The 17,426-nt window shown below is 38.5% G+C and overlaps 1 protein-coding gene and 1 long non-coding RNA gene across 3 annotated transcripts; both read right to left on the bottom strand.

Annotated features, from left to right (window-relative positions):
- Window positions 1-4,758: 4,758 nt before the first annotated feature.
- Window positions 4,759-6,534, bottom strand: LOC148862622 (uncharacterized). 2 transcript variants are annotated; one of them, XR_016109930.1, is made up of 2 exons: window positions 6,275-6,534; window positions 4,759-5,109 (listed from the first exon to the last, which is right to left on the bottom strand). It is a non-coding gene; the product is annotated as an uncharacterized LOC148862622 (long non-coding RNA). The 2 variants fall into 2 exon arrangements; XR_016109929.1 differs by having other exon boundaries at window positions 4,759-5,096; window positions 6,275-6,532.
- A 751-nt stretch (window positions 6,535-7,285) lies between these two features.
- Window positions 7,286-9,515, bottom strand: LOC148862621 (putative pectate lyase 5). The gene is made up of 3 exons (XM_088978208.1): window positions 9,211-9,515; window positions 8,211-8,951; window positions 7,286-8,073 (listed from the first exon to the last, which is right to left on the bottom strand). The coding sequence occupies exons 1-3, from the start codon at window positions 9,327-9,329 to the stop codon at window positions 7,713-7,715; spliced, it is 1,221 nt and encodes a 406-aa protein (XP_088834334.1). The 5' UTR covers window positions 9,330-9,515; the 3' UTR covers window positions 7,286-7,712.
- Window positions 9,516-17,426: the final 7,911 nt, after the last annotated feature.

Raw genomic sequence — 17,426 nt, 5'->3', positions numbered from 1 at the left:
AAATCAAAATCCTCCAGAATCGGAATGGTCCATATGGTCCATTTCCTTAGTCTGGTTCAGATAGGAATGGGAATTAAGTCTCTGTTTGGTTGACTGGAATAGGGGAGGGAATGGCCAATGGTATTCCGATTCCACCCAACCAAACATATGGAATTGGAATAACCCATTCTGATTCCAATATCAGACCCCTATTCCTGTCTACCAAACATAGCCTTAATTCCCATTCCTGTCTGAACCAGACTACGGAAATGGACCATATGGACCATTCCGATTCCGGAGGATTTTGATTGATTCTGATTCCGACTCTGAACTGAACGGATCCCAAATTCTATTTGGGGAGACGGGGGGGGGGGTATATTCATATTCGTAGATTAGCAATTGAATAGAGGATTTTACAAAATTGTAGCACGAATATATTTGATAGTCTCAAATGTAGCATCCCATTAAGACAGACCACTAATTACTCCTTCCCGTTGACAAAATCATTAAGGATGCGTCTTTGTTGCAGTTGAAACTATCTACGATTATAGAGTTAGCGGTCGGAAAAATTTTCTACCCCGGTGTGGTTGTGGTTGGAGGGGGTGGGGGGAGGACAAACGGACGTAAATCAGAGTGGAGACCAAAAAAAAACTGGTGAGGGGAAAATAAATGGAGCCGAATTTTGGGGCGGTCGTTCTCACGTTAGGTCACAAGCATGAGCAATTATATAGTGAGGAAATGTACCATTGGATGTGTGGATTTATGATGGGGACTCGCATCCTCCATTTCTCTTTCTTTTCTTCTATCATAAGAAAAGCAAATTTCTTAAAAGTATCGCTGAGGCATAGGAAATTGATTTATTTACCCCTATTGTTTAGAAATTGACTAAAGTACCTTTAAGTGTTTTGACAATTGTTGACTGCTTTAAACGAAAAGATTAGAATGGCTATTTTACCTTTCAATCTTATTTAAATTTTCAAAATGAAAACAACCACTACTCTATTTCATTGCCCTGTTTCTACTTTTTCAAAATGGGATGAAGACGCTATACAACCGCAAATCAAGCTACCAATGCCTTTGATTAGAAAGAAGATATTCCTATCCAGATGTAAGATTGGAATCATTCTACCCAATACCAGAATGCACACTCCGATATGGTACTGTCCAGATTACAAAGTTTACGCACATGTTTCTATGGTTTTGGAAACTGAGGTAGTTATTTTTATTTCTTTCAATTCCTCTTGCTTTTGTTTGAGTTTAAATCTCTCCTACTCAATATATCCTCTATTATCTTTTCTCAATTACCATCAGGATAGAGAATAATGGGTTCTCTCCCTACTATTAAAACAAAGCTAAGCACTGTCAAACCCGAGCCCACGTTCTGTGCACCCGTGGGTGCATGGGATGCGTGAACCCATCAGCCAGATTCGGCCATGTCAATTGAACATAGGATGGGTAACTTTAACATCGGTTTGGCTGTCAACCAATGGAATCCGGTTCAACAGGACACAAAAAGACAATTCTGATTTTCATTACTCCCCCTCCCTATCCTCATTTTGAACCCTAGCACAACAGTAGCTCACCAATGCCCTCATGAACAACGAAGCCACCGGCAGTGAGAGACAAATCATCCGGCGGTACTCTCTCTAGTCTGTATGTCTTCTTCCCATTCCTCTTCTTATTACATACCTAATTTTTTTTTTCAACAGGTCGAAGTAGCTCACACCGGTTTTCTAATGGCCAAATCCTTCTAGAACTTGATAGGATGAAATGAATTCATGTCTCACAACTGGTTCTCTAATGGTTGTGTATTATTCATCTGTCATCTTTACCTTGAGGGCGTGAGCATCAAGTCAAATTTAAGATGGTGCATAGATATAGTTATAAAATGAAATATGGGGAGGGGCTCGAAATGAAATGAAAATCAGAATTTTGTCTTTTTGTGTCATGCTGAACCGGACTCCATTGGTTGACGGCCAAACCGACGTTAACGTTACTCATCCCATGCTCAATTGATGTGGCCGAATCTGGTTATCCCATGCACCCTCGGGTGCATAGAACGAGGACTCGTCAAACCCCCTGTTTAAGACTTTCAGTGTTGGGAATAAAAATCTTGAAGAAAGCAGAGCACCAATCACAAAAGGGTAATATTGGGTTAAAAAAATACTATTTGTCACGTGATGTCACATGTGAATAGATTGTAACAAAACACTAATGGATGTTAAATGACAAGGGAGGGTTTAAACAATTGTCAAAAACACTGTTTATCAATTTCCTATATATGTAACCAGTAAAAGTAGAGTTAGTCAATTTCACTGTATTTGGCTCTAATGAAAGCATGTATTATTGCATTGCTTCATTAGAAACAAAATGTGGTCCTCGAAGTCTATAGCTATCAGGTTGAGCTACCCCTTTCCATTTGGTCAACTAGAGCCTAGAGTTAATAGGGGGCTACTTAACCCAGCAAAGTCTTGGTGCTTTTATTCAATGCATTAATAAGTGAATATTGCTGAAGCTTATAATACTTTATTTTTACGCTAAAAGAAGTACATGGTGTTACTGTATTATGATTAAACTAATTAATATTAGCGTGACTATTGAGCTATTTAATTTATCAAATAAATGAAAATTATTAAAAGACAAAAAAACTTTGAAACTTTTTAATGCAGCATGATATTATATATATGAACTTCAGCATTATAACAAAATCTGAAAAAAAAAAACGCGAAAAAACAGAGAGAAGAGAAGGCATTCCAGCCTGAGGAATTCGCATTTCTTTTTTATTTGAGTTGGAGAGTAACCTTGTTGATTTACTCTCACTTAGCTTAGCTGAGTAGACATGGGGAGGAAGGGTTCGTCGGCAGATGGAAATCTTGGTCGTCAGAGTATGATCGTGTTGTACTTTTACCATGTTATTGGCATCGTGGCTGCCAAGAATCAGAGTCGGAACTCGGAAGAGACGAGATTGGTTAATCCCATTCCCTCAAAATGGTGGACACCCACTCATCAGTCATCACACAGTTATTGTCGTTTGGTGGTTATAGACTCGTATATAGCTCCTACTGCGGAAGTTTCTAAACACTTCCAAGTTCCAACCGTGTCATCAAGCACTTCGGACCATTTTTCTTCTCTGTCCGTCTGGGCGCAAGTTAGCAGCACTTTTGCCTTGGGTTAATCATGTGGTACTGATTATAGCCCGCCCCGATTATCTTCAATTAATAAAGAGTCTGCGTATATTAATTAGCATTATTACTAACACTGTCGTGCCGACGGGATTTGCAATTCTCTGAAGACGAAATTAAAGGAGTTGTTTGCTTAGCGGTCGTAATCGTGTCTTCTTCACTTTTTTCTTATTTCAAGAAAAACTGAGTGCTTAGGTTTAACCTGATTGGAAATTAACACTCAACATCATCACATGGTATGTTGAGGCACATGGTGCAGTGGGGTCTGTTCACTGTCCTGTTCTACAAAAAAACATGGACAACGTTAACGTCTGCTTCTTGGCTGCATGCTATCCAACTACTCCAAGCTCATTCAGTAGTTTTCCTCTGGCCTCCATGGCTCCAAGTGGGGAGATGCGAGATGGGAATTAGCCTCTGGCCCTCTGCCAGTGCCAAACCTCAAACCTCACCTCACCAAGATGGGCTCTTGCTTGGAAGATAGAGCATCTCCTTCATGATTCAATTCATTGAACATGGGTGATACATACACATACACAGTTACTCACTCAGTTAGCAGTTAGTGAGATAGATAATACAATACAATTAGTCAGAAACCACGTGATTCAGTCCAGTGGGTGAAGGAAGTACTTTATAGTACCAAATCGTATGCAGCAGTTTCGTATCTTATCGTCTTCTTCATCATCTATAATCTATTTGTCAATATGAATCGTCTTTTACAGTTCTGTAGGCTTTGTACCCTCCACCTCCAGGTAGCTATTTATTAAGGACGACGACGAAGAATACTGACAAGCATCTGGCCCTTTGATACTCCTTGTAGCTATTGATGGACCCATATCGTCATTGTAATTTGTCAAGGGGTGTCCGGAGTGGTGGTGGGTTCAAAACTTCAAATGGGTCGGTTGAATTTCACTCCAACTTCAACCAAGTATTTGTTAATTACATGCATGTTCTTGATTGGCTGTGCCCCTGCCTCGATGAATTTATGTCTATCTGGTAATTAAGGTTCAAAGAGTAGTCCACATTGGGCCCCAGATTATGTTTAGATCAGTGGCACTTAGCCATTTGGTGTAACAGATGAATAAAGGGTTCAGATTAGTTTGTGTGTTCTCATCTCAGTAGCCACTAGCCATAGCCACTACTCACTAGGGGTTTGTTTGTGTTAGTAAAGGGAGTTGGTGGCATTGAGTTATACCTAGACGTGTAAAGTGGGTTGTGCCGTCTTCCCCGGTGGAAATTCTGGGGGTCGGACTGGCACACGGGTCTGGGCCGGGCTGGGCTGTAGGCTGTGCGGGCAGGCCTTGGGCCTAGGTCGAATCGGGCTGTACTATTTTTTTTTTTTTGAAATTTTTGATTTCGTTTTTAAATGTAAAACTAAAATATTTAACTTTTCTATGAAACTATTTAAAAAATTAAGAAATGGGAAATCTAAGTTATTTAATACATAAATGAAAAAACATACTTAACCAAATTGAAATAAGAATGATGGAATAACAAATTGGAAGAAAATTAGGAATTTTATTTCATCTAAATTTGAATGGTACAAATTAGTGAATTACAAATACGATGATTGGATCATTGCATACTTGGATGAATGAAATATAAAAATGGAATAAATAAATAAAATATAAAAAAATACAATATGGTTACAATTTGAAAATACAAATTACATTGTTAAAAAATTAAAAAAATATATCAAATAAATTAAATAAAATTTAAAAATTTTACAATAATTTGAAAAAAATGAAAAATTCTACAAGTAGTCAAATTCATGAATCATCATTCATGACTTTCATCATCTGCTTCGAGTGAAATGTCTGGTGTTGTATCATGCCCTCCCTTGTCTTGTAATCTATCTTCTGCATCTAGCTAATCCTTGAAGCAGATGCACATCTCTATGCTCACATCGTTCATGCAGCTTCTTTTGTCATCCAGTACCTTGGTATTTGCACTAAAATAAGACTCCAATGGAATTGTAGACACCGGAGGGGTTAGTAGATCACGTGCCATGGCGGCGAGAACCGGATAATTTTTTTAATTTTTGAACTTTTTTTATATATAATACAATTTCTAATTTTTGAAATATGATTTGAAATAATATTCAAGGCATCTTAAATACATAAATTTAAGATGTGACATGCACATCTAATATGAAATAATTTACCATTTAAGCATGGTTTTAATTGAGATTTTAAAATATTTTTTGCATAATCATTATTGCTAGCATTATCAAAACTAATAGAAAATAGTTAGTTTTGATAATGGCCGGGCCATTTGTTTTCTATTCCATAAGCATGCAAAGTATTTAAATACCTACAGCAATAGCTGTATGTGGCCCTTCAAGCCTTGTAAAACTTAAAATTTTTTTATTCAAAAACCAATTTTCATCAATGAAATGGCCGGTAATACAAATATAACTAATATTAAATTTGGATGTCCAAACATCCAAAATAATTACAACTTTAGAATTAAGATTTGTTAACAAAGAAATTAAATTTTGTTTATATGAATAAAAAAATTTTAAAGCATCAGTTCTTATAGTATTCCTAGAAACTTTTTTATATTGTGGGTTTACAGAACTACACAACCATTTTTTTAGCTTTGGATCTTCAGTTAACATAAATGGTTGTTTTACATATACAATATACTTAGCAAGTTCTTGTCTCATTTTTCTTGTGAATATCTAAAAGTACCAAAACTAGTCCCCCTCCCAATCTATGTTTGGGTTGTTTCTCTTCTTTCATCTTCCTCTCGGTCATGTGTGAGCAGATGTCTGCTCAAATGACCTATACCACCCTTGCTATAATAACTAAAGTCTTTCCTACATTTTTGGCAAATGACCATTTTCCCCTTTCCCTTAATATCCTCTACTTTGAAAACTTTTCAAATCGGACTACTCAACTTAGAATCCCTCCTTTTTCCCCTAGTATCACTACTACCGGGGGTGCAAGTTCCACTTCCATCGACATCAAACACATCGGCATTAGTGCTAACACTAATACTATTGTGATGCGATTGAATGTCATCCATGGTGAACATGTTGGGGAATCGGTTTGAGAATGGCCGATCATTTTTTTTAATTCTAAAAAGATAAAAAATAATCTAATTTGACTTACCTGGATTTTCGGTTCAAAATCCCAACTTGATTTCAGCGGTTAAAGCCTTTCAACGTCCAAGCCTCCCGATTGAGATACTTGAGGTGGTTGAGCAAGCCTTTATCTTGTTGAAAGTCGAAACTTCGATAAAGTTGAGACTTGAGAATTGGAGAATGCAGAATCAGACAATCAACTAATCAGAATTTCTCAGATTGCAAATAATTGAGAATGTATGAGAGAGAGGGAGGGAAAGAGAATTAAGAGAATTGTTGAATTGGCGTGATGAGAATGGTGGAGGATATGGCTATTTATAAGAATTGAACATAATTTAATTGCCCAAAATACCCAAAAAACTATATATTATTTAGTTATTGGGAGGGGTATTTTGATCATTGTAAAGTTACTTATAGCTTTACTCAAAATGACCTTGTAAACTAATTGTTGTATAGCTGTTGGGGGGCATTTATGTCATTTTTTTGACCCCCGTAAAGTTACTTGAGAACGTGCGTACATTGTTAGGGAATTGCGGATTTATTTAATTAAAAAAAAAATCTGTGTACAACTCACGAAATGAAAAATGAGGGGTGTATTGATAGCAACTTTGTCAAAAGAGGTTGTGATTTTGGTCCAAAAAAGATGACTCCCCATTAATAAAAAGAGATCAAAGGCATGTGCTTCCCCACTTCTCATGTCCCATCATCATCCGTACTACCCTAGGCCAAGTTAGAGAGAAATAAAGAGAGAGAGATAAAGTTGTGTTTGGGCTTTCGTTTTTCTTCATTGTTAAAATGCCAATAGCATAGCCACTCTGATTCTGAGATTTGCTTGATCTCATCATTTTTCAATGCTGACCTCTTGATCCTTCTCTCATTTGTTCATTTCGAAAGAAGTTAAAAAGAATTGAAATAGGAGGCTGGGTCCTATAATATCTTAAATCTATTTTAATTAAAGTACATTAGACATTAAGCTCTTGTCCTTGCTGCATTATTAGATTTCATTACTCTTGTTTATCTGTAGCATGAGAGAGAGAGAGAGCATAAGGGCTAATACATATAAAATCCAATCTATCAACACTTCTGGACCTTTTCCTCTAACCCCACCAGGATTCATAAATAATAACCGAACCCAAAAGGTGGTTATCAGGGCAACAGGCCGAGGTTGTAAACTTGTAATTATAAGACGCGAAAAGAAAAGGAGAAAAAAAAAAAAGGGAAAGAAACTATATATACGCCTACATCGCCACCTGATCTGAACTCCTAAACTATATAGTATACGTATATTTTTGGGTTTCCTTCTTCATATCATCACTATGGACGCTTGTTACTCTTATTTCTACCCCAGTGAATTAAAGGTGTAAATAAAAAGAAAAAAACAGAGGGAACAAATTGGGGTTGGGGGGCCTTATATATATATATGCCGCGCGCCTTTCCGCCTATTCCCTCCGCTCAAAGTCACATCATCAGCAACGCGAACCCTTCTTGCAACCGAGTGCACCCGCCGACATCGTAATGGAACCCACCAGAGAAGATGGTCTGGCACCCAAACTGGAAGCCTTAGCATAGCTCGACGACGCTCCCGCACCAGATGGCGTGAAGAAGGCACCATTCATCATTAGGTCTCCTTCAGACCTCCAATTCCAGTTCTTCCATTCACTCTCTGGTGCATCCTCATGTTTGGTCACTTCTTTGCTGAATCTATCATCCGGTGCCACAAATCTATTCCCTTGGCTGTTGATGGTCGGTGAAGCACTCCCTCCAATGGCGTACATCTCCCAGTGGGTGTAGTCATTGTTCACCACATGGAAGTATCCATGTCTACACCTGCAATTTAATTAATGCCACCAAAGGACATCAATAATCCATCCCTCCAACAGGCAACAGGTAGGTAGCTAGCTAGCTCTAGCTATTGTCTATTAATTGATTGTTGAATTCATCAATTAAAAAGGAAAGAAAAATACCTTGGCATCCTTTGCACCAGCCCTTCTCCAAAGTGGTTGAAGGCAATAGTGACTTGCATGTTCTTGTCTTGGGTGTAGGTGTCACTGTGGCCCAAGAGCATCACTTTGTCATGGTGAGTCATGTAATTATTAGAAATGGTGATAGCAGTTGATCCGTGGATGGCATCGATGAGTCCATCATGGCAGTTGGAGAGAGAGCAGTGATCCACCCACACATGGCTACCCCCAAATATGGAGATTCCATCACCATCGGAGATGGTCCTCCACCCATAGTGCTCCGGGGAGTCTCTCACATTGGCATTCCCGCCCTGCTTGCAGTCATGGATGTTGAGGCCGTGTATGATAATGTTGTTCACGTACTGTATGGTAATGCATGGCCCACCGGCAATGTGAACGCTGGCACCCCTGCCGTCGATGGTCTTGAACGAGTTCATTAGTAGCTCTTCCTTGAGCTGAATCACCATGTCGCGTGCGAAGATGATCCACAATGGCTCATCTTGGATCACGGCGTACCGGAGGGTCCCCGGCTTTGGGTTCACGGGGTCGTCGTCGCCGGAGTCAGTGACGACATAGATGCGGCCATCCCTTCCACCAATGGCCTGCTTCCCGAACCCAATTGCACAATCGGCTAGCCTTTGACGATTCTTCTCCCAATTGGGGTCGCACCGCCAGCAGTCGTCGATGGGGTTGCCGGTTCCGCAAGAGAGGAAGCCCAAATTTCTTCTAGTGGTGTTGATGCTCCTGCCATATACATATATTTACATGGATGGAATTAATACACACACATATATATATATATATATATTATTATTAGCTTCAGCCTCGTCGGTCGACTCCATATATTCCTACACTTTTAATTGTCAACTCTACCAGAGCTTTATATAATACCATACTAAGGAGAGTATATATGTATATAATAGTCATAGCTTTGTCATCATCAACTTTAATTTGAACTTTGAAGCCAGAGAAGTCGAGAACCGAATGTACATAGCTTGCTTACCTCTCAACCTCTTTCACCACCAATTCGGGGTCTTGAACTGCTGAGGCGTTAATGAGGGTTGGAGCTACAAGTAATGCTGCTGCAAAGAGGACCAGAAGTGGGAGTAATGGACTCGCCATTTTCTTGTTCTAGTACCCTCTCTTCGGATTCAGACTTTGGAGGGGAGGGCGGGGGGGTGGAAGGGGATGGGGGAACTACAGTCTACGCCCTACAGAGAAATAGATTAGGGTGGGACTTGGAGAGGGAGAGGGAGAGGGAGAGGGTTGAGAGAGAGGTGAGAAAGATGGGGAAGGGGATCTCTTATATAGGGCAAAAAGCCGAGCAAACGGGCGTGATTGGACTATAGACATGGGACCTACGTATACTCCCCTCGTGATTGCTGGTTTTACGGGATCCCATTCGGTGGTTTGGACCGTTAAGCAAGCCCAACTTCCCTCATGACTTTTTATCCAGGTAAAAAGAAAAATTTGATTCTTCTCTTCTATTATTAGTTTATTACACAGCAACAGGGTAAGTGAGAAGAATAATGGTGAATGTGTGTGACTGTGACAAGTACAACAAACAAGCATTATTACTATTTTGACTCTTTTTGTTTTTTTTTTCTAATTTCTAAAACAAAAGAAAGAGTTGATTTTCATTATCTCTTGTAGTTGTCTGTACTTGGGTCGAGTCTCACTCATAGTCATTTTTCAAAAACTACGGTCGGTACCTACCTACATTTCTCTCTTCTGGCCTGCTTCGAACCAGTTACCACATCTTACAACCACCGACACCCAATTACAGATTTTGAAACTTGAACCCATTTTAAGAGTTAAATCGCCCGGGTCAACTGATCTATTTTTAACAATTTTACTATATAATATAAATAATGAAATAAAATAGGTCATAGGCAACTAAGAAAGAATAATTGGAGTGGGCGATATTGCTGTCGGTGTTGCCTGCCCATTACCTGTTCGATCGTTTTAATTTCTTTTCCTTTATCACGCCTCTTTGGCTTTATGAAGCTTAACCAATTCATACAAACATTTGATCGATGTAATATTGCCTCTAGGCTGTAGTTAAATACTTAATACAAGGCCGTTAAAACTATTCAATTACTCGTGTTTAAATTTGGCCTCCATCCAATCATCCAATGTAGAGAGTTTGGTGGTAGAAAAAAATTAATATGTATTCTTGATTTAAAGTCCAATTCCAATTCCAATTCCAATTGCATGAAAATGAGAGCAAAAGTGCACATGCCTTGCGCTTTTCTGTATTAAGACCCCAAGACTCGAAGAAAAAGAAAGAAAAGCGATATATATCCATATCCTCCCTGGCCCCTGCTGACATGTTTTAACACGTAAATTCAAACTGGCAAAAAGAAAAGGTGAAAGCGGAGGAGAGGCGTACCAAGATTGGGAGATTCCCATCTCCTGGCATAAGCCACGTTCTCCCCATGTGGGCTTTGTTCCCTCTGATGGGCCCACTCTTTATGACCTATAGGAGGCTTCAAAGTGAACTCCGCCGTTGATTAGTGGCAATTGGAGACTTGCCCAAATCCAACTAAAGCGAGGGGTCGCTGGGCTGGGCCCGGAAAGGGACCAGCAAAGGACACACTGTCTGTGCAGAGTGCAAGTTTTCTTTCATTCAGACAAGGAGCGATTGCTACCTTGCTAACTTTCTCTCAGTCTCAGCTGCTGCTACACTCATCTCTTCTCTTTTTCATCCAACCCCCAACCGCGTCTTCGGTATCTTCGTAGAGCTGAGCTGCTGCAAGGGGTAAGGACCCTGGACCCACTCCCCAGCCTTATAACATAAATACGTGGTGGTGTGGTGGGATCGCTAGCTATTACAACGAAGCAGCTCCATAGCTTTGCTTTTGATCGATATGCTACCAGTACCACATCTTATCCAAACTCGGTATTCATTTATTTATATATATATATATATAAAACGCTACACAAGATAAGAGGGAGTAGCACGACCCCAGGAATCACATAAGCAAATTAAATGAAATGCATTCATTATCAGCCGAAAATGCTTCCCTAACAATTCAATCTGCCGCTGCCGTTTGATTTGCATCTCTTTAAACATATTGTTGCGACCACGCAACCAGATATATTTTCTTTTATTTTTTATCTTCCACTACTGCTTCTGTATATTATTATTATTATTATTATTCATTTTTTTTCTATTATCCACACGTCACCGACACAGCTTACACAAAAGCCTCTCTCTCTCTCTGCGCCTTGGATGGAATGAGGAAAATAAAAGGACAATGAAAGAAGTTGTCCGGGTAGAGGGGAGAGAAGGTGACCCACATCCACCAATCCCCAATACCTACCTGTAAAATGTTCACAACGTAAACAGCGTTAATGGGTGCATCCCAAACCCAGAGAGTGATGTTCTAGCAACTCCCTCTATGACAAATAATGTGACACGACCACCTAGCTATATATATATGATGCATCTTTTCCCTCTCAACCGCATAAACATATGGTGGTGGCTCTCATCTATCTCCTCTTAGGCTTAGTCCCCACACCACACCACCCATGCATATATATATAATGAGAGAAGAGAAAACGATTAAAAGGACGCAAACCGATGCATCCCTTGCCTTACAGACATTATACAGTCACTGCCATATATTAAGACAACCTAGCTGCTTGTTTCTTCATAAATGCCAAAGCTCTATTTAATTTGTGTAATTAATTAGTGAGTTGCTCGTAAGTCATATCTAATGGACCTCTCTTTTTATCTTTTTGAATATTACCCACCCTTACGTAAAAATGCGCATGCATTCGATTGACAAAATTTGGTGTTTTTTTTTTTGGTTTTTACTGTCTTATTAATTAATTCTTTTGGAACAAAGGGTTGCATTTTTATTAGATGACATATTGGTACGACTTATGAGAGAAGATTGTATTAACCTAATTTTCCTCATCAGTGGAGATCACGTGTGCTGTTTCATTTGGTTTGCTTAATTTTATTTATATATCTCTTCTAATACAACCTAACCCAATTCTTATCCTCTAAATATCAAATAGAGAGCTTTTAGAGATGCATGTGTAATTAAATAACAAGTGGATCACTTCATCTGTTACTGTAGTTGTAGTTGTTTGATTATTAATATTTCCTCTCAATCAGGCAATATAGTTAGGACTAAATATTCCATGGTCATAGCGTTTCCATATCTTAGCTTTGGTCCAAGCTAGCTTAGTGCCCTACTGACTAGGGCTCCTAATTGGTCAAATTTCTACACCTTATAAACTGCCGTATTAATTCACGGCGTGCATTTGGATTCGGCGTGGTGCAATCTTATTCTGCAATTAGAATTAGGCCTCAGGTCTCGCACATCACAATCACAATCACATGCTGGCCTGGCTAGCTACTTAATTAGCATGGGGGAGCGAGCTTCTTTGGATTGCTTTTAGGTCTCAACTCAAGTGTTTCAGTTCTAATTTGTGCATAATTTTAATCAATGTAATGCAGTGTTTGAACAATTACAAATGCAAACTCACAACGATGGTTTTATTGAGCTTCGAATATCAATCTAATGTAATTTCTGAAAGTGATGGAGATTTCTTCACGTGTCCTTGTTGTTTAGAAAAGTCAACAAAAATAGGCCAACACCAAACAGCCCATGTGTGCACTGCACAGGCCGAAGCAATGCAATGGATCCACTGATCAGGGAAGAACTTTAATTAATGTGCCTTCTAGTTCTATATGAGTGGTTGCCGTTTCAGCAACGACCGTACGGGAGAGGGGGGGCTTGGATGGAATAAGGGGATCAACCATCCAAACCCAGTTCATGTTATCCGGTCTAGTTTCTCATCTCCAACTCTCCAAGTTTATTTTAACATTTTTTTTCACATATATATATATATATATACCATACACCCTATTCCTCAAATATCTGCAATCATCTATGGATTATATGTTCACTTTAATAAACTATTTCTGCAGGGAATAAGGTCAAAGTGTTCATCATTGTAAGCAATTCTTTCATTCGGTTCTTTTTTTTCTTTAAAAATGGCAATACCCCGTTGAGCTTGAGGAAAAGACCATACATGAGCAATTGAGCACTAGGCGTGGATTAAATAAATTATCATTAAACCAACATGCATGCGTGCTTGAGAATGCATGCATGGAAAAGATGGTGAAGCTGTTGAATAAAGGAGAATAATTTAGGGTCCGCTTGATTCGCATTGGAATCGAAATTAAAATCTTTAAGAATTGGAATCGATGTTGGAATGATTTATTTTTATAGTCTGTTTGGTTTAGACAGAAATGAGAAAGAAAATTGGAATCCGTAGGAATGGAATTTCATTTTGAAGAGAGGCCGGGAGGGTATGGCCATTCCCTCAAAGGAGAGAATGTCATTCTACTATGAATGAGAATAAAATTCCAATTCTACCCAATCAAATTCAATTCTGATTTTAAACCCCTATTCTCGTAAATCAAACACAGTCTTAAAAGATTATTTATTTTTTAAACCCGTCATTTATTACTATTGTTATTGTTGTTGTTAGTTCACTGAATTAGGATCATGTTCAGTATAAGAAGAAAGAAAAAGATCAACTGGGTTTTAGGAAGCTGCTTGGAATAAAATTTTGATTTTTCTCATTGTGGGATATTAATGCATGAAAACAAATATTTTGTAAACATGAATTCAATTTTGTTTTCCTTAATTTATAATGAATTTATGCTCTGAAATTAAGCTTAATGAAAATCAGATATGTAATGATTCTTTCTTTCAGAGATTGCAAACAAAGCTTATAACACCAGTGGAAATTTACACCCATGGGCCATGAGTACTACTGTATGGCCTTAATTAGAAGGATTGGCTTTTGGGCGAGTTAACTGATACCTAATTGTATAAGCTATCAAATAAACATATATATATATATATATATATATATATATTTTTTTTTTTTTTTTTTTTTTCTGAATAATTTTGGAGTTTATGAAGTATAAAGTAATTATCTTGCCAACAAAGCTGAAAGATGCCCTAGAGGATGAAATCCAACACCGCTTTCTTTTTCTTTGTAGCTTTCTTTTCAAAACAAGAACATGCAACTGGACAAATGTGAGTGACCTTGTCAACCATTTGTATGTTATGCTATCCCACCCACACTGCCCAATATTTACATCACAAGGGGCCCTCCATGCACGTGAATGCCCCTCCCTCCTTGTTCAAAACTTAATTAAAAGCAGATCATCGGCCGGAATTCACACTTGAAAATTCCATAAATTGGAGCGGATGTGGTCCAATATAACCCGGTGAGTCCATTACGGATGGACCCAGATCCAATCCAATCCAATCCGATGAGTATATTGGACCATTTTGGATCGGTTCAATCTGGTTAAATTGGTTTTAATGTAGATTGATTCCAATTCAAACCTCTTGGTCCATTGATACCTGTATTCTTATCTTCTATCAGTGGATCATATATTGGTTCAATTGGACCAATTCAATATAAATCCGTTACAAATGAATTAAGTCTAGTGTAATCCCCCAAAAAAAATTTAGACCATTAATTTGGACGGGTCCAATCCAAAATCGATTCATTTGTACTCCTATATGTGGTTGATATGGACAGCTGTACATCAAAGAATTGGCTTAATTAGCTTATATATAAGGAGTAGTGGACAGACACTTCAATTTAAATTATAAATTAGACAGTTAATAACAGCCAGCAGTCCTATATCACCACAGCTAGAAATAGAAGCAATGGCAGTAGAAGTATGATCATCCAATAAAATAAAAAAGATATGGAGCTCCAAAATGCATTCTCGATCGAGCAGCCTAAGCATAGAATAGATGGACAATCTGTCTGAAATAATGCTATGGGTGTTGCGAAAGAACTTGTTTATTTTAATTTCCTTTGTCCTTCAATTCTCATCGAATATTCCATTTCCTTCCTGCATGTCGTACTAGAGGTAGAGTACTTGCATGCCTCTCTGTCTCTGTTCGGCTGTTCCCCCACTCCAAAAGTGATTTGGGCCGGGGATACCTAATTGCGAGCTCAGTCTCATCTATGGTGTCCTCCTACTAATTAAGAGCATATATGGTGCAGGTTGTCTGTATAGTAAAACTGTTGGGGCCTTGAGGGGGCACTTGTTAATTTTATTTAGGCTCCGTTTGTTTGTGATACAAACGTTGAACCGGGGTATTTATATATCTCGGTTTGCGTTTATTTGAAATGTAAAAAAGTAATGATTATCAGAATAAAAATGTATTTTCTGATACTTTTGTACTTTAAAAAGATGGCATTACTGTACCTATTTTTTAGATATAATTTTTTGTTCATTTGATAATTAACTTTTTGAGTAAAGTTGAAGAATTTGGAGCATAAGATAGTTGGAGCATTTAATGATGGGCCCAAACCTTTGCACCGATTTCAAATAAACAGGATGAATGCAAAAAATATTTAAAATGTGAATCGTATTTGCATTCATGAACCGAAAAATGTGTAAATATGTAGTGTACATATTTGCAAACACAAATCAATTGGTGGCCAGTAGTGAATGAACGGAAGGCTCATTAATTAATTTAATTTCTAGCTAGGACTGTACCACCAACATATAAACATGATCCTACTCCTACTGTCAGAAACCGTAAAACATTTGGGCATTTCCTATCCTGGAGTGTAGGGGTGCAAATTGGACTGAATTTGGTCCAATCTGATCCAATCCAACGTGAATCCATTATAAATGGACCAGTTCCAATCCAATCCAATGAATGGTTTGGGTCAATTTGGATCGGTCCAATTCAATGTCTGGACTGTCCAATCTGTTCATATTCATTTTGATTTAAATTGGTTTCAACCCAAACCCGGTTCATTGACACATATATTCTTATCCTATATCAATGGATCCGATATTGAATTAATCCAACTCAATCCAATATAAATTTGTTACGGACGGACCGGATCCAGTCCAATCTGATAAATATTTTGGACTGGATTGATCCACTCCAGTATGTCTTGTTGATCCGTTCAATCCGTCCAAATTAATTTTACACCAAACAGGGTCCGATCCAAAACCGGTCCATTGGCACCTTTACTGGAGTGATACAACGGGGTAGTCCTAATCTACAAACAGTTGATTAATTTTTCTTTCTTTTTATCCATCTATACTTCTCATTCTTAAACAGTTGATCTCATTCAACCTTCCTTTTCCTAGTAAAGTAAGCATGATTCAAATGGAAACACAAACCTGGAAAACAACTTTAATTTTGACAGAGAAGCGAAGAGCTCTGAAGCATTGGTTTTTGAAAGAATTAGAGCGCCAAATTACCTCGATTGCTAAATTTTCGGTCAGTTTGGTTGGCTATGCCGATTTAATGACATGAAGATTAAAAAAAAAGCCACAGACAAAACAGAGACGTACGTCTTGTTTCAATTTGACCCCCGAAATTCTCCGTGGTTTGATGATTTTTTTGAATGCGAAGGTGGTGTCTATTATATATCTTTGGTCCCTTCTCTTTTCTTTCTTCCTCTCTTGTTTACTAGAACTGTGTGAACTGTGAAGAAAAAAAAAGGATAAAGAGAGATCAGTTAAATCAACAAAAAAAAAAAATCACCGAATTGATTCTAAAAATTAATTAACCCTCTTTTCACGGGGCGCATCATGTCTCTGTTTTTCTCTTGCAGGAAGCAAAAAACATGCATGTCCCCAGGGCATCAAAATCCAATGTTTCCAAAATTTGTGTATGCGCGTGAGAACAAAGTCGATCATTCATACATCCTAAACAACAATGGAGTACAGAGTACGAGCAAGGGGGGGCGACAAGCTAAGAATGAATGAATGCTTACTATATATGTGCGGTTTGTGCATGTGGGCACTAGTGTATGTGTAGGGTCTGGTTGTCTACAACTCAACCCCTCTTGACCTCTGTTACCAGGGTTGAGGAGATACACTCACACACCACAACCTAGATTTGACAGATCCGGGTATTCACTGTTATCCATCTCTCCGAGCCATGACCCATGAGCCATCCATCCTCACATGCATGTGCCTGTAACCAAGCTTCTACTTAATACTTATAGACTTGTTAGCTTCAATCTCCATTTATGGTAGACAGTTAATCGTACGTACCAGTTTCAATTCCATACTACTCAAGTACCTGGTCGGTCAACCCGACATCCCGGTTGCGGTTCCACTACTCCTCTCTGTATATGGAATTCGGATTTTTCAGTGTTTAAATCCCTGTTCGGAGCTGGTTGAATTGT

The sequence above is a fragment of the Nelumbo lutea genome, chromosome 3 (genome assembly GCF_056320005.1).
Source record: "Nelumbo lutea isolate HS-2025 chromosome 3, American lotus-T2T, whole genome shotgun sequence".
In the NCBI taxonomy this organism is placed as follows: domain Eukaryota; kingdom Viridiplantae; phylum Streptophyta; class Magnoliopsida; order Proteales; family Nelumbonaceae; genus Nelumbo; species Nelumbo lutea.
This window is presented reverse-complemented; position numbering and strand designations above follow the sequence as displayed.

Coding starts and splice junctions, on each gene's coding strand:
- LOC148862621 (XM_088978208.1), bottom strand. CDS start 9,329: ATGGCGAGTCCATTACTCCCACTTCTGGTCCTCTTTGCAGCAGCATTA. Junction 8,952..9,210: donor GTGGTGAAAGAGGTTGAGAG/GTAAGCAAGCTA, acceptor TGTATATGGCAG/GAGCATCAACACCACTAGAA. Junction 8,074..8,210: donor CTGGTGCAAAGGATGCCAAG/GTATTTTTCTTT, acceptor ATTAAATTGCAG/GTGTAGACATGGATACTTCC.